The sequence below is a fragment of the Hakea prostrata genome, chromosome 1 (assembly GCF_041222555.1).
Source record: "Hakea prostrata isolate BN-2017 chromosome 1, UWA_Hpros_2, whole genome shotgun sequence".
NCBI classification, from domain to species: domain Eukaryota; kingdom Viridiplantae; phylum Streptophyta; class Magnoliopsida; order Proteales; family Proteaceae; genus Hakea; species Hakea prostrata.
In genome coordinates this window covers 61,161,964-61,183,391 of record NC_142600.1, presented here as the reverse complement: position 1 = coordinate 61,183,391, position 21,428 = coordinate 61,161,964, and the positions used below count along the sequence as shown (strand labels likewise).

Below are 21,428 nucleotides of genomic sequence, written 5' to 3'. Positions count from 1 at the left end.
TTACCGGGTCAAGGTCAGGGTTAGGTTAGGGCTGGGTTTCACATTTATGGTGTTCCAACTACTGACTTAGCCTTCGGAGGTGGCCTCCCGACCCCAGGGTCGGGCCACGTCTAACTTTATTTTGCAGGTCATTCATCAATGATCTAAGGGTTGACCAGATTTTGGACGCATCAGTACCGAGTCAACCGATGATTCGAATATAATGCAAGGTTGAACCGCCGATTACATGAGAATTTAATCATAGCCATCAATCTAAAGGCGAAAATCCGACTGTCCAAATAAGACTTGATCAACAAGAAAAATCTATAAATAGAGAGTAAACGTGAGAAAGAGGTACGACACTTCATTTTGACTAGACCTACAACTTTCCCGCTCTTTGCTCTTTCAAACCTAGGGTTCACTTGAGCTCTAGTTTGAACTCATCCAACTCTCTATCGACTTGATCGTCGGAGAGCAGATCACCTGGTCAAGACGATCAACACCGTTTCTAACAGTTCTTTTAGTGGACTTGCAGGTGCATGCATATTTGATTAGTTCGAGTCTGTAATGTACCATTTAGTGTTATCCGCAATCTACAACCCGGGTAAATTCGACACCAACACATATTAAGAGCTTTGATATTTCCATATCAGAGAAAATGTTACTTTTACTATAAATTTGTAATGTAAATAACTTAGTGAATGAGTCTAATTCATCTTGAGCTAAGTTTCATCCTTGTCTTTAATATATTTTTTCTATTTTATAACATTTTTTATTTTATTTTTTAAAGACTAAAAACGAGTTGGATGAGTGGATGGGTCCAAAAGAAAATCACCAAAAAATTAAATATAAATTTTTCCCGCAATAGGTGAATTTTCGTGTCCAAGCTGGCGATCCGTGTTTAACTTTCGAAACAAATGTGAACCGTAGAAACACTGAAAATACCAATGGCCAGGATTCTTTCTTAAATCCCGCCACAATTTTGAACTCCTATAAGTACCCACCTAATGAAGAGTATCAAGCATTCGTTCAAGTTTGGATTTTCAAAATTTTGCTTCCATTTCTGTTTTTGAATCTCTAATGGCGCGTACTAAACAGACCGCGAGGAAATCCACGGGAGGAAAGGCTCCAAGGAAGCAACTGGCTACCAAGGCGGCCAGGAAATCTGCTCCAGCGACTGGCGGGGTGAAGAAACCCCATCGATTCAGGCCAGGAACGGTGGCTTTGAGAGAGATCAGGAAGTACCAGAAGAGTACCGAGCTTCTGATCCGAAAGCTTCCATTCCAAAGGTTGGTTCGAGAGATTGCTCAGGATTTCAAGACTGATCTTCGATTTCAGAGCTCCGCTGTTTCAGCACTTCAAGAAGCTGCGGAGGCTTATTTGGTCGGGCTCTTTGAAGATACTAATCTCTGTGCGATTCATGCGAAGAGGGTTACGATTATGCCCAAAGATATCCAGCTTGCTCGTCGGATTAGGGGTGAACGTGCTTGAAAAGCAGATCTCGTTGTCTTTTCCTTCGTGAACTGTTTGCTGATATTGTATATTGAACCCTTGGGTCTTTTTCGGGGTTCGGATTTAGGGTTTTGGTTCCTTTTTTACTCTTGACCTCTCTATTTTTCTTAGAAGTTGCCGTATGTAGTTAGTTGTAATCTGGATGGAATCAGAGTCTGACTTTGGCATTTCTGATCTGATTTTAGCTTCGAGCTTGATCAATGAGCTTAACCACATTGTAATGAGTTGATGTGATGTTTTTCAATTAAATTTTTTACTCTTTTCAAGTTATTTTCATTGTTGGATGCTAGATTTTGAGTTTTTTTTTTAATCGTGTAAGGAATTTGTATCTTTGAGAAACTACTGTTTCTTACTTGCAGAAAAAAGAAATCATTGAAACAGAGGCCATCTGGCCAAAGGTGGTGTTGTTATATAAGGGCCAGCATATGGAGTGACACGAGATGCAAATATGTTATAAAAGACCAGTAAGTTGCAGAAGTGATCTTACAAACAACAAAACCTGCTCAATGGATATATGCTTCAATTTTTTTTTAGTGGCCTTACATGGTTACAAATTCTAGCAACTTGAATGTGGGAGTTAATAAAGGACTTCAAAATTCTGTATAAAATCTTCATGGTCGAACAATAACATGTAAGCTGAAATTTTTCATCAAAGCATTCCAATTACCACAAACAAAAGCCTTTGTAGTGCTCTTGTTTCTTTTGTTGGGAATTGTAGGAGTGAAACTAGAGAACTTATGAGGAAAAGAGAACTCCCTATGAGTTTTGGTGTATCATTAGATGAGATCCTTATAACATGGCCTTGAATAGAACTGATTGGAGGGTAAGAATCCATGTAGCCGACCCCATTTAGTCGGGACAAAGCTTATTGTTGTTGTTGTTGTATTAGATGAGATCCTTGTTAACTTTTAATTCTCTAATTGCTCCTATCAGTTTTGCTGTATCATTAGATGAGATCCTTTTTAAATTGTAGTTCTAATTGCTCTTATACTTGATGACTTGTTGCTATTTAGGGATTTGAACATATAGTACCATCCTAGCAGATCAACATTTATCACAGAAAATTTTCTCGAATGTTGATTGCTGTACCTTTGGTAATTTGGGCCTGGCAAGTGCAGATTGGATACTATCATGGAGTGATTTTAGGATATGGATTTGAATCAGAAGCATTTGATATAGGCTTTTGTGTTCAAACTTTGCTTCCTTCTCCCCCAAGCTATTGCTGTTAGGGCTTTTCTGCACAAACTTTGATTTTGAGGCTTTCGGTTTAAAACTTTTGTTATTGATTGTTTACATTAACCCTGCTATCTTAAAGGTTTTCATCAATACTGTCCTGTGATTTTCAAGGCAGTGTCATTACTTGTGAGATTTTCATATTATGATGCTAGAAATCTATAAAGGAATGTTATAAACTGAAATAGCATAAATTAATGGGCAATTCATAAGTTAATCCTTCCACATCCAACAACTAGCTAGTGCATATGGCTTGGTTACATTTATGGGTAGAGCAGTATGTGAAGTAGATTATTTTAGAAACTTGCATAGTAGGAGGATCCTTAGTTTTAGACAAAGTAAATATTGCTGGAGCTTGATGAGGATAATCCCTTTCAAGCTCTGTATAACCTGGAAAACATCAGAACATTCTATTATTGACTGATGTTCTTTTTTTGGTTGCCAACCCCGGTTCCAAGGCTTTGCCCTGATTAATCCGGTTTTTCGACCCGGGTTGCACACTTGGCTGTGGTGGGTGAGTCTCCCAGCGGGGATTTTTTGCATCCACAAGGTTTCGATACCGGAACCTTGCTTAAGCGGACCAAGCTGCTTACCACTTGGACCAACCCCCGTTGGTTGACTGATGTTCTTTTATTAACTGGTGATTGGATGATCAGATTTTCTTTTCCCCTTTCTGAAAGAAAATCCCTCACAGCTGCATGGTTGGTTCTTTGTTACAGATTGGATATGGCTGTCCATTTGTTCTAATGACCTGATAGTGTAGAGCAATTCTAATGAGTTTGTAAGCTGGTTGGTTGTGAATGTTTAATCTGATTAGTCAAATTTATGTTGAAGTCTATCATGAAACTCTGCTACTCATCCCTTACCCCTTGAAGCTCGATTTTTTTTCAAAGGCAAACCTCTTCCACCTCCCACTCCCCACACCAAGATGAATGTTTTTAAAATTGTGATTCTGAATTTGGTTGTCAATTTTAAGCAAAGCAGCAAAAGGAGTAACCTTTTCATTTATGGTTAAAGTAAAATGAAAATGAAAAGAAAGAAAAATCCTCAGTTCTTGTTTCAAAATAATGTAGCTTTCTTCCTGCATTTCTATTGCTAGACGCTGTTCTGGCTAATACACTATGTGCTGCTGCTTCCTTAGTCTCGTAGATATGTTCATGCCATCTACTCGATATTGCATTTCTGTGGAAGATTTTTAAAATGCTTGGCTCCTGTGGTTCAGGGCAGCAACATTGTCTCATGTGAAATTGCATGGACGAAGGCATAATACACTAAAGGATTCCAGTAGTAACCGATTAACTCAGTTGATTTGCCATTTTATTTCCTCTGTGAAAACCTGAAAGTGTAGTTCTCAAAAACTGTCTATCAAGCCATTTGACTTGCCATTTTAGTTGGGATTTCTTCATCTTATTCATCAAAATTGCTGGACATCTACTTCAAGTCGTTCCTCATTCATAAGGCAGAGGGACCTTGAATTGATGCCACTGGTGCTCACAAACACTCAGATAAGCATCTGTTTCATCTTCTTTATTTGAAACCAATCGTTGTATGTAAAATCTACAAATGTGCATCACCAGCTTCTTCCTAATTGTTTAGCTGGTGCATATTATCTCTGCAGTCCCTTGTACTTTATGAATCATATGGTTCTCCCAACCCTTTGTAAGGTATGCAGCTTCTTTTAATCTCATTTACCTAATTCTGTTCATTCTTCAACTTTCTGATGGATGCTTTATACTGTATTTAGTTTGATAGTTGTAAATTGTATATTCTTTAAACAATTTTATTGTACACTTTCTTTTATGGACAGTTCATGGTTTGTGAACTATGGCAAATTGAACAACATCAACTACCCTGAACTTATATTTGGATAGCAGCACCTAAGCCAAATCAGACCTGCCTTTTCGCTTTGACAAAACCTGATGGGGCAGGATGTCGGTTAATCCAACTGCAGCTTGGGTTAATTGCAATTCAGGCTGATAATTGATGATGTGGGTTCTTCAAATGGATAAAAGGGCCTCAGTGAAGTTCTTCCACACATCTAACATCCTGAAGAACGAAAGGAGTACAATTCTAGACTGAAGGCATTGTGTAGTTGCAGCCATGAGGTTTGCTAGCCACTCGGCCACTACATTCACTTCATGAAAAACAGGAAAGAGTTTGTCCATGAGACTTCATCTGAACTCTTGAAATGCTTTCATGTTTGTTAAACCAATGGAGTAATTTGTTTGATAAAGCAACTTACTATGGCTTGTGAGTTGCACTTTCCATAAGTTTTCTACATTTATTATATTAGCCTTTTCTCTCTCTCTCTCTCTCTCTCTTCCCAGTATACATGTAGAACTACAAATAAAGCCATAAAATTGGTACCCATACTCATAAGAAGCAAAACATCTAGTTGTTGAAGCAAGTCTAATTTCTGAAAATTTCAACAGGTCCAGAGAACACTTTTACCTGAGGGAGCACCTATAAATATCCAACTTTTGACATCCAGCTGGTGACACTGGGAGATTTGGTTAGGTTGAGAGATCTGGGGCTGCATCTCAAAGATTTCAAAGGAATAGCAGCCTTAGTAGGTATATTGGACATAACCACACAGCATGGGTGGTTCAAGATTAATATTGATGGATCATCCTTGCGTAATCCAGGGAATGCAGGAGCAAGAGAAATTTCCATGATTTTACAGCAAGACTGATTTCCTTCTACAGAGTTTATTTAAGTGTTAAAACAGAATAAGAGGCTAAGTTCGAAGCTCTAATCCATGAAATAGCACGAGCCATCTCATTGAATGTTTAGAAACCGTGGATTTAATGCGACTCAGCTGCAGTAGTGTGAGGCATACGGGGACGGAAAGTTCAATGGATTAATTTTCAATATTGGCAAGCAATAGAAGGACTTTTAGAGACAATAGAAATGCAGATTTCTCAGTGCCTTTGTGAAACAAATAAAAAAATGTTTGATAATCTATCAAAAAACAGTGTTTCTTGTTTTGAAAAGCAGAAAAATTGATCAAAAACTTTTTCTCTATTTTTTGAAGCAAAATTAGGTACAGGTTGGCTTTAAGTGAGTTTCAGAAAGGGTGTTTATGGAATTTGGCACTCTAAAAAGTGACAAATTTCATAAATTTTATTATAATTTTCAAGATTTTTTACTTCTAAAAATAAGTTTTTATCAAACGCTTAAAAATGTATTTATGCTTTCAGTAGCACTCAAAACCGTTTTTTCTTCTAGAAACACTCAAAATTTTTTCTAATGTTTTTTGGAAGTAAAAACACTAGGTAAATTTGTTAGGTTTATCCTAAGCAATATATGGGCTTAGATTAATTATTGGGATTAATAATTGATAGGGTCTCAACACATTGGGCTGATGTACTGCCATTAGGTTTGAGATGGGCCAAACCGGTCTATTGTGGAAATGCACTAGGGTTTGGGATCGATATTATAAATAGCTATGATGGGTCCTCCAATCCCTTAAGTTCTTTTGTTCTTTTCTCTCTACAAAAAAAGATACAACAGAAAGCCTAGAAGATTTGGTATTCAAGGTTTGAGATCGATATTATAAATAGTTATGATGGGTCCCTTCAATCCCTTAAGTTCTTTTGTTACTTTGCAGATTTGGTATTCAGATTGAATTAATCTTCTTCAACTTACGTCTGGTGTAAGGTATATCCAATACTTTCTAAATATTATATCGCATTCTAGTTATTGCATGATTTTATTATTGATTAGAGTTTTGAGGAAAACCCTAGAAGTTCTAACTAAATTATCAAACGGATCTTAAAGTGACAGATTATTTAGTATGACCAACTGCAAGGCTTAATATTTCAATTGTGGTAGAACACTGGCAACTGTGATGGTGAATGAAATGATTTGTGATGCGTCGAAAAGACCTTTATATATAGGTTTGAAGAAGCTTCAAGAAGGTAATTAAGTTCTAGAAGATGCCAAAAACTAATGATCCCCTCTCCAGCAGTGGGGGAGGAGTATTCTTGTTATATTTATTTAATTTTTCATGCACAGTACTTTTTGCCTAAAAAAAAAAACCATATAGTCTTCATTGTTCTCTTCGGGATGGTTTGAACATATAATTAGAAACTTTTTGGTTATTTGCAGGTACGCGATAGAGGAAATATTAATGTTAGGGAGAAGAGAAATATTGCAGCTTTCTCATGATTGCCTTAACCACCAACATTGGGGCTGCTCTACAATTCCTAACCATCCATTGCTGAAATGAGATCAAGATAACCACAGGCAACGATAGCTTGATGCTATTCACCACGGCCAGTTTCCTTTGCCAATGTTGTTTGAATCAGATGATTCACATGATCCAATTATTATTCTTCAGACAAAGGGCTTGACAATCTCATGATAATGTATGGTATAATTATACAAGAATGCTAGGTGGTTGTGTGGATTATATATGTGCCTAGATATGGACGTGTTAGCAGAATCCTGAGCCCGAACAAGGTTTGAGTTCTACATTCTAGCCTTGAGGGCTTGTCAGGGTGGCCCTAATTAGGGTTAGGTGGCCCTAATTAGGGTTAGGACCGGATCTGGATTGAGTATTTGACTTGAGCATTTGAGTCTACCCCAACTGCAATAGGAAATTATGCATTATTTTGTGGTTACGGACAGGGCTGATATACTTTGGCAAACCCCCACTTGGTAAGCCAGTTTTCCAGGTGGTGTGGAGCCGAGGTTGTATCATTAGTCCGACTTGTCGGATGGCTTATTCGGGAGGGGCGACCTAGGAGAAGGGCTGCCCGGAGTGGGGAAAAACCCCACCGCCAGAGCGGAGCCCCCTAGAGTGGGGAAAAACCCCACCGCCAGAGCGGAGCTGCCTAGAGTGGGCCGACGAGGACGTTGTGTTGTAAGAGTGGGGTTAGAATCAAGACCAAGATCAGGATCAGGTTAGAGTATTTAGGATGAGGATAGAGTTCCAAAAGACCTGGAGTTAAATGTAGAACCTCCTTCATCTAGATGAATACGCATCAGAGGTCAAATGACGAGGCAGCTGGCGATGTCTTGCCATATTTAGATTAGCAAATCTAAACATCAAAAGTTGAATTTAACAAAAAGCAACTATATCAAAGATCTGACCCAACTAAATTTAACTAATCCAAATTAAGAAAGACATGTTAATCATATGTTTTTGATCCTATATATTCATGATTAGGATCAGGACTGGGCTAGGTTATTTATCATGAGGGTTAGAGTTTGAAAGACTTGAAATCCTAACCTAATTAAATGAAGAATCTTCCTCGTTGATGAATATGCATCAAAGGCCATATAACGAGGCAGCTGGCCGTGTTTGCCACATTTAAATTAGCAAATTTAAATATCAAAACAAAAGGCAACTATATCAGAGATCTGATCACAAGTTTAACAACTAAATTTAACTAATAAAACAATTAAGAAAGACACGTTAAACATATTTTTCTGAACTGTATTAATTAGTGGTCGACAAGTGCTAATGACTTCTAGAACTCCTTTTAAAATTTAAATATAAATTATAACAATACCCCTTCTGCTGTCCTTAGAAAACGTATAAATAATCAAATTTTCTTCGTTTTTCACACTAAACGTCATTTGCATGTTGTATTAGGTAGATAATTTACATATTAATATTGGATAGGTTCTTGAACACTGACCGATTAACAACGTCGAGTTAAATAAGCTTTATACCTTTATCCAAAAGTAGCCTTAGTGGTGGTTAAAGGCGAAGTCATAAACAATATTACAACAACAATAAGCCTTGTCCCAACTAAATGGGGACATTATAACAACAATAAGCCTTGTCTCAATTAAATGGGGTCGGCTATATGAATTATTGCCTTCCAATCAGTTCTGATCGAGGCCATGCTAGATACTAGGCCTAAGCTATGCATATCCTTTCTCACCACTTTTCTTAAGGTTATCTTAGGTCTACCTCTAGCTCTTCTAGTTCATTCAATCTGGATTATATCGCTTCTCTGTACAGGGGCATTTATAAGTCTCTGTTGAACGTGGTCGTGCCATCTCAAACGACTTTCTCGTGTTAGGTTTTGTGGGCTTAACTAACACTGGTCCCTTTATCTGGGCTCATATTCATTCAGGGGTATTACTGACCTTTACTATTGTGGGAATGGTTAAAGGTTAGGGTTTTATATTATAAATAACTCCTTGGGTCCCGTGGCCCCTCTCAAAATTTTTTTTTTTTTTTTTTTTCTTAAAAAAAAAAAAAAAAAACCTAAAGAGAAAAAGGGTGGAAAGGTTAAGAGAAAAGAAAAGAAAGTTTAATAAAAAAAAAAAAAAATATATTTTTTTTTTTTTTTTTTTTTTTTTTTTTTTTTTTTTTTTTTTAAATTTTTTTTTTTTTTTTTATATTTTTATATCCCACAATTAATTTTTTTATTTTTAAGCCACTTTTCTATAATAATTTAATTTTATGAATTATTGATTTCTACTGTGTAATTAACTGGGTGTTCTGTTGATTTAATTTTAAATTGGATTCAATGAGATCTAGGGTTAATTGAAACCTAGATCATTTGTTAATTTTATTATTATTATTATTGGGATCCAATGAGAGGATCCAAGCCTAGTTGAGTTATTTGAATTACAAAGAGCGATTAAGAGCGATTTTCTTCTAGCCGATTGATCTATATTTAATGTAGTAACTTAAAGAGCTGGATCTGTTGTTTCCGATTTGTTAGGCTTGATTAAAGAGCTCGTGGTTTTCATCATCTATATTCGATTATATGGAAATCGTGTAAACGTTTTGAAGGGGTCCTTTACCGTGGATGGTTTTTGCTGTTGCTAATTCATTGCATAAGTTTTTTGTTTTTTCACGAAGCTGGGCCGTGTTACTATTAACATGAATGACATTTGTACTACAGATTTCAATGTAAGTAATGAGTATCTATGATGGAATATCCTGCCTATTATATTCTTTCTCGATTTGGTTGTGAAATTGTATACGCTACCTGGTGCTGCTGGGGTTGTAAATGCAACAATTCACCTTGGGTGGAAAGAAAAACGTCCTGTACTTGGGTGGGGAAACTGCTAATTTTGGTATTAAAGAAATTTCTGTCTTTAGTGGGTTGAGTGGTGAATTTGGTTTCCTACCCTGCAATGTTTGTATTTCTTTTATTTTATTTTTGAGTGGGGACTGCTGCTGATCTATAACCTTGTAGCTCTGCATCACATGCATGACTGGTTTTCAGTGTTTTTCTTGTCATTTTCTTAAGAAGAATCGGTTATGGATTTTGAAGTTGAAAATGACAAAAGATAGAACTTGCATTCATGATGAAGGCTGCCGTTTGTTAGAGATTTCATATACGGCTTCCTTGTTTATCAAAGTTCTGTTCTTCTTTTAGTCTCTCTCTGCTCATTGAATTTTATGGGTTTCTTCCTTTCTTTCATGAACCTTCTTCTTCGACCCATCAGACTTTCTGTTCTTGTTTGTAATACCCATTTATAATAAGTTCAGAAACCTCAGTTCCCAGATTTTATTCCGGCCTAAAATCATCTTTTTGGGTCTGGTTTTGCGTGTTATTATTGGTTTTTCTTTTTCCCTTTCCAAAAGAATAAGAGAAAACTATGTTTTCTAGATCGTGTGCCAAGTGATTTTATTCTTTTTAAGGCTCATCATAGTTTCTTGTGATTATAATGTAACCCAGATGGTGCTTGTTGAAGCTGGACTATTAAACATTATTCTAGATGGTTTTGATCATTTATGTAGTTCTCAATATAGCAATTGTGATGAGTTTGGCCCAATGAGCCTTTGCTAAAACTATGATATTGAAGAGGAACGTATATTCCAGAGGCATGTCCAATAGATGACTGGCACGTATTTGGGGATTTGAGATCATGCCAGGATAAGCTGGAATGGATCCTACCGACACTGCAGGAGACTCTTGGGTTTCCCAGTTATTCCCCAAGGATGGGAAAATCAACCAATTTGTCATATTTGGTTTCAGTGTCACAAAGTCCCAATCAGAGATTCAGAATCTTGATTCAGTAGGCTCATATCACTCTTGATTGATGCTCAAGTGGCGCTTTTGTTCCAAATCTTGTGAATTTCAAAGTATGGACTGAGTTTTGATTGATTGCGTTAAGGGTTAAGGGTTTCTTGTTTCGAATCTCTGCTTTGCTTTTTCTTCTTCTTTCTTCTTTTTATTTATTGGACTCGTGAAGAGGAGTAATGGTTACAAAGAAACTGATGAACTGGAGGAGAGTTGCGAAACAAACTCAAGCCTTTGCAGCGCATAGTTTACTACTTTGTTTCACAATTTTGCTTGTTCTCAACTTGATCATGTCGGGTATTATTCTTGGTGGTAAGTTATCTGTTCTCTCTGACTTGGTTACCATCAATGGATAGATCCGATTATCTTAATGATCACATCGAGTATTACTCGAAGCTGTTGAATTTGTAGATGTTGGAGAAGTTGATTTAATAAAAGATTACTTGCATGCAATGGGTTGTGTCATAAATTTCTTTTGTTTATTCTTATTATTTTATAAAATTGGATTTTGTTCCTACAATTCTAAGTAAAGAGAAATTGCACTCGAGTTCCATTTTGGTAAATTCTCATGATGAGTTCGTTTTATTATTTTGTACTTCTCGGCTTCTTTTAATTATTATTATTAATAAATAAATAAAATAAATAAATAAATAAATAAATAAAAAGGGGGAAATATGGGACTGCCCCATAGTATTATTTGGGTTTTTGGGGGATTATTGGAGGATTTTAGGGCCTCGCTAGGATTGTACTGAGGTTGAATTATCTAATAATCTCGCTTTGGATCTGGGGGGAGAATTGTTGAGGACCTCGCTAGGCTATGCTGAAGTTGCCCAGGTCCCTCACAGATCCAGGCTCAAAGAGGTGGTAGTTTCTGGATGTGAGGTGAGATTGGATGCATGATCAATGAAGGCTTCTTGAATTCCAACTGTTGTCAAGGCGTGGAACACCCAAACTGCCTATGATGAATATGGTACATCAATGAACTTAGTCTTATTGGACATGTTGGATAAGTCCATGCTCTTGTTGTTGGCAATGGGATGCCTTTTGCTGGAACACATGATGGTAATATATAGGCATGAAAATTGGATCCTCAAGTGATTACTTTCAACCAGCCGCATCACTTCATGGCCATAGTATTGGGTTGTTTGAGTAATTTGGTGGTTTTTTTTTTGTGACTTTAAAGTGGAGATAAAATTAATTAGTGTTTTTGGATTGAATTTGATAATATCCTGCACTTTCTGAAAATTTGGAATAAATCATGGGCTTAGACAGACTCAAAGTGCACTTGTTTGAACTGTGATTGCTCAAATTGATTTGGATTCCCTTCAATTATATATCCTCTTCTTTTGGACGATATTTGACAATTTGATTTATTTATGTAGTCTGAGCACATGGAATCCATTTCAATGTTTGATATGCATTGGTTTTTGTGTGTTTTCTCATTGGCTTATTTCATCCAGTGTTAGCCATGCTCTTTGTACATAAGTTCGGAAAGATTGCAACTGAGGGATTGATTTTCATCTTGAATTGATACGATTTAGTCCGTTATTCGGTTCCAGGCATCCCATTTCTTTGAACTAATTATTTTCTTGTATGATCAGTTTTAGCATGGCATGATTTACAAATCTATTGGTTGAAATACTGGTGCATATAGCTAATACATGGTAAAAGAATATTAGTGGTTTTTGTTATGAGACTTAATGTATGCCCGAGCCATGTTGCCTATCTATCCAACATAAGAATGCCCAGATAAGTGACTGAAAATACAAGAAAGAATATTTGGTACATGCTTGGGTCATGTATTAGATGGGCTATGGAATTTGCATGTGGCTTAACAAAATCATCCCTGGAGGGGATGTGGGCCATGCGGTAAGGTGTGGTGGATACACAGAGACTGGTAATTGCAGAGAGACATCATCAACGATTTTCTTCAAGGTGGTTTGCAGAATTCAAGCCAAGGTGGAGATTGTTGGGTGTGGGTGTCTTGTATTCTGTGGGTCCATGTAATTATGGTTTTGGTTGTATTTGTAATTGAAACAGGATTTGGGTCAATTACTAGTACTGGGGTAAAACTGTAATTACATTGGGATTAGGGTTTTAGGTTTCCCTATAAATAGTCTCTGTGGGATAACCTATAGGTATCTATCTCTGTAGGAGATTGGGGAATCAATCCCTGTAAGGGATTGGGAAACACATCCTGAGGATAAGGATGGGGGGCAAGCAAAGGGTGGCACTTTGTGTGTGTGTGAGAGTGGTGTAAGGTTTCCTGGAAATAGTGAAACTCATTTTCTCTCTGGTGGACGTAGGCATGGTTTTGCCGAACCACGTTAAATCCCTTGTGTGCTTTACTTGTGTTCTTCTCTGTTCGTAATTGTGCATCCATTATCCCTAACAAGTATCAAAGGGCAAAAGGGGGTAAAGAGATGTCATGGCTACTTAATGGTTGGATTGGCTAAAAGTACCAAATTTTAACCCATGAAATATCACCACAGATTAAAATAGAATTGGGTGAGCATGCACGTTTTCTTTAAGGTACCATTGCATTAGAATTTGAATTAGTTTGATTAATCCGATCAATTATTTTATAATTTGAATTAAATATTTATTTTAGTTTTCTATTTATGGTAATGGTGAAAAATTATAGTTTTATCAATAATTGATAACTGATGTTGTATACGTGTTAATATATTATGCGTATTTTTGTTTTTTGACTAAAAATTTTTATGGAGATAATAAGAGGAGAAGTGTAATCCACCAAAGTGGCATCACTCCACTTTCCTATTGTCTGTTATAGTAGTCAAAGTTTGGTGACATTTGCTTAAATGTGATATCATCTATATAATAATAGTATATGCACATGAGTAAGAGTGAATAATAATTTAAGATATTTTATTTACCCAAAGGTAAGAGATTTTCAAGGATTATTGTTGCACTCATTTTTAATGTCGATTAATATATTTGTTTTGTGCCAAAGAAATATTTCTGTAAAATATTTTTTCTTTTAAAAGTTTCTAGAATATGGAAACAATTTACATTGGATGTGCATAGTTGTTTTCTCATTGAAAGAATCCCATTATAAATTACTGCAAATAGGATTACATAATGTTATGATAGAATTATGTGGAACCCACCAAAGTGGTAAAATATAATTTTATTATAATATTATGTGATCCAAGGTATATTACTGCAGAAAATTGATGGTGTTCACCCAAAGGTGTCATCATCAAAGTATGTTTATGCATATGTTTTTAAAGGAATATGATGACTTAAAAGTACCATTAACCCAAAGGTGTTGGCACTTTCAAAGTCATATATCCCGCGGTAGTTGCAAATTGTAAGGGGACTAGTGCATTCTCAACCCAAAGGTTGAAATGGAGTAACTGTCGGTAACTCTTACCAGCATGATGGTAATTTTTCCTTCTTTGGTAATATATATTTTTTGTCATTATTATTAAATGAATGCCTAAAATTGACTTTGATAAGTTATATATGTCATTTAAAGTACCATCAAAATGTCTTTCACTTACTAAGGCACTTTCAGCGGGAGTTGTTAAAAATCATGTTTCCAGTATGGATGTCTTATAATATTTTAATACTTTCATTTAGTGGGAGTTGTTTATTTTTATTCAACATTCTTTGACTTCACTATGAAATTTATTCATTAATAAGATGATTATTTCGTTTTCATCTTGTGTTAATGATTAAATTAAATAATGTAGATTTATATTTGCTACATTTGATATTCTAATGACAATGGCGGTATTTAGCCAAGGTTTTAATGACAATGGCGGTATTTAGCCAAAGTTCTGATTTATGACGGTATTTAGTCAAGGTTCAGATTTATGGCAGTATTTAGCCAAAGTTCGATTTATGACGGTATTTAGTCAAGGTTTGATTTATGGCGGTATTTAGCCTAAATCTTGGTTACGGTTTTGATTTATGGCGGTATTTAGCCTAAATCTTGGTTAGCAATTTTGCCAATAGGTGGTTATGCCAATGGGCGGTTTTGCCAATGGGCGGTTTTGCTAAAGTCAGATATTAATGTTAGATCGATTAATGGCGGTTTGCCAAATTATAATATCTGAGTATTCTACCTATGAGGTAATTCAAGGTAGGCTGATCATTGATCAGGAAAGGACCCACAAGAGGGAATGCTTTTGTGATCACATAAGGTTTTGCATTCTTTACCTCTTGTATGCACCCCAATGATTCATATCAGCGAGTTGTTAATGACTGTAATGGCAGATAGTTGTGTTCCGTATATTGAGGAGCATCTCCTACTGTTGTTCACATTAATTGTTTGTTGGTTGAATCAGATTTTTTGAGTGATGAAGGATTATGGGCATTATGGCCGAATACTTAGGTAAAAGTACTTGTGTTAGTATAGCCCAAGTGGGAGATTGTTAGGTTTTGTGGGCTTAACTAACACTGGTCCCTTTATCTGGGCTCATATTCATTCAGGGGTATTACTGACCTTTACTATTGTGGGAATGGTTAAAGGTTAGGGTTTTATATTATAAATAACTCCTTGGGTCCCTGTAGCCGTCACACGCAATATTTGGGTTTGAGATTGTTTCCACAAACACTCAAAGAAGGATCCCAAAAGGTGAAAGGCTACGGAAGATTCAAGGAGAGTCAAGAAGGCAGATCTACAACAAAACACTAGAGGTATTTATTCATCTAAGCTTCCGTGATTGTATTCACAACATGCTTTAATTATTATAGGAACCATATAGATCCCGGGGGGACCAAAAACCCCGAGGCTTACATTTTGGGGGGCAACCCCAAACAAATAAAAAAATGACAATTTTTTTTTTTTTCATCCTTAATTTTGCCTGTGATCTCTTTTTTATCCCTTTTTTCTCTTACGGTGTTTTTTTTTTTTATTTTTTTAATAAAAAACCTACGCCGCGGTTTTTTATAATCGGGGGAAGAACGGTTCAAAATATATTATTTTTTTTTTTTTTTTTAATTGTATATCTAGGATGTATGATGCCCCGCCCCCCCCCCCCCTTTTTCTTTTATTTATTTTTTTTTTTTTGAGATAGTTTTTCTTGTTATATATACCACATTCATAAGTGTGTGATAGAAAAATATAAAAATAAAATTAAAAAAATAAAAAATAAAAAAAAAAATTTTAAAATATAATTTAATAATATAATAAATCTACCTTGTTGATACTTTAACTATAACTCAAACTCTTCTTGATCGGTTGGAGATAAGATCTGATCATGAGTTCGAGTCTTCCCAGCCACTTTATTTTGGGGGAGGAGGATTTTTAAGACCTTGACTATACTGAGGTGGTCCAAAGATCTCACCCTGACTCAAGGTTCAAGTCTCCCCGGTGGGGTGACTGTTAGGACCTCGACCATACTGAGGTGGCCCAAAATCTTGCCCTAGATCCCTTTCTGAAACCATGATGCGCGTTGGTTGAACTATAAGTAAAATAAAGTTGCACCTTCTCCACAGGTTTGAGCTTTTGGAGCAGAGAGAGAGAGAGAGAGAGAGAGAGAGAGAGAGAGAGAGAGAGAGAGAGAGAGAGAGAGAGAGAGAGAGAGAGAGAGAGAGAGAGAGAGAGAGAGAGAGAGAGAGAGAGAGAGAGTGGTTTGGTTGATCTTAGCAACCTACGTCTAGGGAATGTTAATGAGCTTCCTTGAGTTTTACTATATTACAATTTACATATATATAGTTACATGCGGCCTTATTCACCATTAGTCTAGACTCTTGTTCTAGAGTTTGATTTACACAGGGTTGATATTAGGGTATGACATAGATTGAGTTTCTTGTGTGTTTGAGTGCAACTTTGAGTTTGATCTAGTTATTGAGATGATGTAATCTTTTGAAAACCTTAGTCAGATTCTTGGAGAGATAATGGAAGCCTAAAGATGTTAATTCGGTCATGACTTTAGGTAAGCTTCCAAAGGATTCCTTCATTCGTAGGGAGTGATGGCGGCTAGGACAACCCTAGATTCGCTAGGGTTAATGAGAAGGTTCAATCTTATCCATTGAATGTGAAAAACCATTACTACCCCTTATCATCTAACATCCTGAAGAACAAAAGAAATAGTGTTCTGGACTGAAGACATTGTTGTTGCAGTCATGAGCTTTGGCTACCTTGAGCTTTGCTAGCCAATCTGCTACCTCATTCACTTCATGAAAACCAAGTGCTGATCTGGACCTGTTGTAATTTTCAGAAATTATGCTTATGTTTTGCTTCTTATAATAAGGATGGTAAGCAATTTTTATGGCTGAATTTATAGATCCACTGATAAATTGAGGAAAAAAAAGAAGGCTAATTTAATGAATGTAGAGAGCATAGGGATAGAGTGAAATTCACAAGCTGTAGTAAGTTGCATTATCAATCAGATTATGCAAGTGACATAACCAAAGCTGAAGCGACACCACGATAACCAAATGAACTATAGCTTTATGAAATTCACCACTACTGATTTCCATTTGCCACTGTTATTTGAATTGGATGATTCACATAATTCGATTTTTATCCTTTAACGAGGGGCTTGACAATCTAGTGTTAATATAGTATAATTACATGTGTATAAGAATGCTAGCTGGCTGTGTGGATTATGTGCCTACTGATATGGGAAGCTTATATCTAACGGGTATAACCCGACTGTACCAGGCCCAACCCGGGTGATCGGGTGTTACCCGATCATAGGAGGATGTCCGCACGGGTCATTTCACCAGTACCTATATCAACGGGCTATGTCCGAATGGGGCTTCACAGTCAATCGGGACGTGATCGATTAAGTTGGCCACAGCATACGTCACACTCAACAAATAAGGCAGTCTCTCCTTGTTGAGAAAGTCAAGTCCACCGGCTATCCAACTGGGACCAATAACGGAAAGGCATAATCCTCCGGGATACGATGGCTCATGTCGGGCGGACTTACCAAATACACATAAGGTAAGTAACACGGTATAAGATAAGGGACGCACTCCCTTGGTAAACAATCCAATACACTCTGAGTATAATCTTGTGTAGCTTTTGCACGAGTCCTTACTCTGTTCATTATCTGACTTTGCCATCGGAGGCGGCTGCCCGGCACACAAGCTGGCCCGCATCTAACCTTTCTTGCAGGACTCATCGTCCCGGATACGAGAAGAGGCTCAGTCGGATCCAGAAGCATAATTGATCAGCATCACCTACATATCTTCATTCAAAACCATCATTGTACTTAGGGATGCAAGTTAATCCTAATGGCCTGAACCCACCCTGAGCTTGACCAAAGTTTGGGTGCAAATTTCTGGCCTTGGGGGCTGGTCAAGGTGGCTTTGATTAGAGTTAAGCCTGGATTAGGGTTGAGCATCTGACTAAAGTCCTGAGTTGACCAACCGCAGAAGAAATTATGCATTATCTTGTGGTTAGGGTTTAGAATCCGAGTTAGGGCTAGGGTATGCCCTGCTTGGACTTTTAAGGTCTAGAGCAGCATCAGGGCTGAGATAGGGTATTAGGGTCACGGTTAGAGTTTTAAAATACTACGTAAAAAAAAAAAAATGCATGACCTAACAAGCAAGGAATTATCTTATGAAATAAGGGTGCTACGAAATGATGGTTGAAGAGAGAGAGAGAGAGAGAACTTATATAGAAATAGAGTCCTTGTTCATCAGCGTTCTAGGACTCTTGTAGTTGTGGTTATAGGACTTTGAGTTATAGTGTTTGGATTTACATGAAGATAGGTGTTTTAGATTACGTAAAATATTGGCCAGGGTTTTGTACCAATCTCTTTTTTGGGTTGACTAAAGTCTTTGTGAGTACCAATTGTAGAGTTATTCTTGGATGTAGTATTTAGTGTTTGATCAACTTTGGGACTCCTAACAGCTGTGGAACTCTTGGAAGCAACCCTAACCGCATAAGTTTGAGATGGAGTGGCGCCTAGGGTTTTGATTGATTTTCCAGAAATATCCCTAATAAAGGGACTATATGATGAAAATTCATCTCATAACATTATTGTAAGAAAAACCAAACGATAAAAATACCAAAAGACACAAATGTGTCATACCACAGTGGCATCACCGTGCCACATTTCTTTGGTACAAAATGGTTTTGATAATTTGTATGGTATTGGTATTGTATAACTCATTTGTATCATTTCGTACATATCATTACTGTATTAGTTATTAAATAATACAACTATGTCATACTAAAACTATATTACATTTAATCTACATAATACGATTGAATACAAGCAGCACGTTTTCGACCCTTCCAGCCGGCCGTGTCTTGCCATTGATAGATTTAGCAAAGTTAGATGACACAGGCACGCACTAATGCAATCACTTATTGATAAATGCAGCGATGTAATGAAATCCCTGCTGGGAGACTCACCCACCACAGCCAGGTGTGCGAAGTGGGTCGAACCACCGGTTTATAAACCGGGGTTGGCAAAAAAAAAAAAAAAAAAAAAAAAAATCAGCGATGTAATCAAATTTTGGCAAAATGCAATCATAATTCATAACAAAGATCTTAGCACAACTAAATTTAGTCATTCTCAATTAAGAAAGACACTTTCATCACCGAAAACACCAAATAATTAAGAAAGAAACTTTAATAATATTTTTTTGGACCGTATTAATAAGTGGCTGACAAGCGCTAGTGATGAAAATCCAACTCGTGTCATGTCTGATTATGATACCCTTCCACTTTCTTGAAGAACATAAACAATGATAACTACTACTTCATTTTTCACAGTAAACGTCATTTGCATGTTTTGAAGCATAGCAAACATGCAACCAAGAGCGTTTTATACTTTTATTTCATTGTCAACATTGGCCAAAAGTAAACTATCCATGCAAATCCAGGCTGGATTTGCATTAAAAAGGTCTAGTGGCGAATGAAGGCCGAAGTTACTTTCAACATTATTGAGCTTAATTAAACCAAATCTCATGCTAGATTTACTGGGCCAGTGGCCTAGTGGACCATAAGCATATTGGGTGCTGGACCTTGCCTTGCAGAAGTGGTAAGTATGCCATTCTCATTATCCTGGAAAGGGGAAGGAAAAATCTCATCAAACAAATGTAGGACAACCTTTGAACTTTGAACTCCAATATATAAAGAGCATTGGTTTCTCTATTCTCAACATAACCTATGATCCAGTAAGACCTGAGATTTCCTAAAATAGTGAGCGGAAATCGATGGATTTCATCATGAAAGAGAGCGGAGAAGAGTTGTTCCATGCTCAATCTCATATATGGAATCATATATTCAGTTTCATAAATTCTATGTCACTTGGGTGTGCAGTTCGATTAGGTATACCTGACATTATTTACAACCACCACCAACCCATCACTCTCTCTGAACTAGTCACAAAACTTGCCATTCCAAAGACAAAGACTGTTTGTCTATTTCGCCTCATGCGCTTATTGGTGCATTCTGGCTTCTTTGAAATTGAAAAGGATGAAGGATATGTACTTACGTCCTATTCTAGTCTTCTCATTAAGAATAGTGACAAGAACATTTCACCCTTCTTGCTAGCAATGCTTGATCCAATCATATTGAAGCCTTGGAATTTCCTTAGTGCATGGTTCCAGGGAGATGGTCTTAATCCATTTGAGACTGCTCATGGAAGGAGCCTCTGGGACTATGCAAGCGAAAACAATGAGCTCAATAAATCTTTCAACGAAGCGATGGCAAGTGATACTAGATTGGTGATGAGTGTCGCTGTTACAGAGTGCAAGGGTGTGTTTGAAGGGGTAAGTTCATTGATTGATGTTGGAGGTGGAACAGGAGCTGCAGCAAAGACCATTGCTGATATCTTCCCAAGCATGAAATGCAGTGTGCTTGACTTGCCACATGTGGTTGCTACTTTGGAAGGGAGTGAGAATGTAAAGTATGTTGCAGGTGATATGTTCAAGTCCATCCCTCATGCAGATGTAGTTCTACTCAAGGTAATTAGTGAATCCCCTCTGATTTCCACTGGTATTTTCTAACATGTTTGATTCCTAATTTTAATATGAATTTTGACATGACAGTGGATTCTGCATGATTGGAACGATGAGCAATGCATAATGATATTAAAAAGATGCAAAGAGGCAATCTCTGGTCATGAGGACAAGGAAGGAAACCCTGGGAAGGTGATCATCATAGACATGGTGCTGGAAGATAAAAAGCTAGACCCCAAATCGACAGAAACCCAATTCCTTTTTGATATGGTGATGATGATTAATGTCGTCGGAAAAGAAAGAACAGAAAAAGAATGGAAGAAGCTTTTCTTAGAATCTGGATTTAGTCACTACAAGATCACTCCTGTCTTTGGTGTGAGGTCTCTTATTGAGGTCTTCCCTTAGCCACATAAATTGAATTACAATGTTCGTACATTGGATCATCTTAGGATTTCTTGTCATTTTTAATGGGGATGTGGTTATCTAAGGTCTGTTTTTGTTGAGGCTGCACTCAATAAGGGTTTCTTGTATTTTTTTGCATAAGGTCGGAAGTTTTAGAACTTTTCGTTTGTTGTTTTTGATATGTCAAAATGTCTTTGATTATGGTTTGTGCGATAGTAATACTTATTTGTTTACACCAAGCAAAAGAAGAAGCCACAGCAAGCAACCCCAGCAACTTCCCACTATGCATGTTTTCCACTTTGAATTCCTAAATGCATGTCACTCAACGATTCTTACATCCAATAATAGCTCAGGTTGTAAATTCTACTAAAAAAACAGAGTAATCAAACTTTACTTAATATT

The 21,428-nt window shown here is 36.9% G+C and overlaps 2 protein-coding genes across 2 annotated transcripts; both read left to right on the top strand.

Moving 5' to 3' along the window:
• The first annotated feature begins 1,018 nt into the window (after positions 1 to 1,018).
• LOC149029284 (histone H3.2) lies at positions 1,019 to 1,920 on the top strand. The gene has a single exon (XM_089150374.1). The coding sequence runs from the start codon at positions 1,060 to 1,062 to the stop codon at positions 1,468 to 1,470; it is 411 nt and encodes a 136-aa protein (XP_089006500.1). The 5' UTR covers positions 1,019 to 1,059; the 3' UTR covers positions 1,471 to 1,920.
• A 17,919-nt stretch (positions 1,921 to 19,839) lies between these two features.
• LOC149029283 (trans-resveratrol di-O-methyltransferase-like) lies at positions 19,840 to 21,087 on the top strand. The gene is made up of 2 exons (XM_089150362.1): positions 19,840 to 20,630; positions 20,715 to 21,087. Exons 1-2 carry the CDS (start codon positions 19,878 to 19,880, stop codon positions 21,027 to 21,029), a joined length of 1,068 nt encoding a protein of 355 aa, XP_089006488.1. The 5' UTR covers positions 19,840 to 19,877; the 3' UTR covers positions 21,030 to 21,087.
• The last annotated feature ends 341 nt before the right edge of the window (positions 21,088 to 21,428 follow it).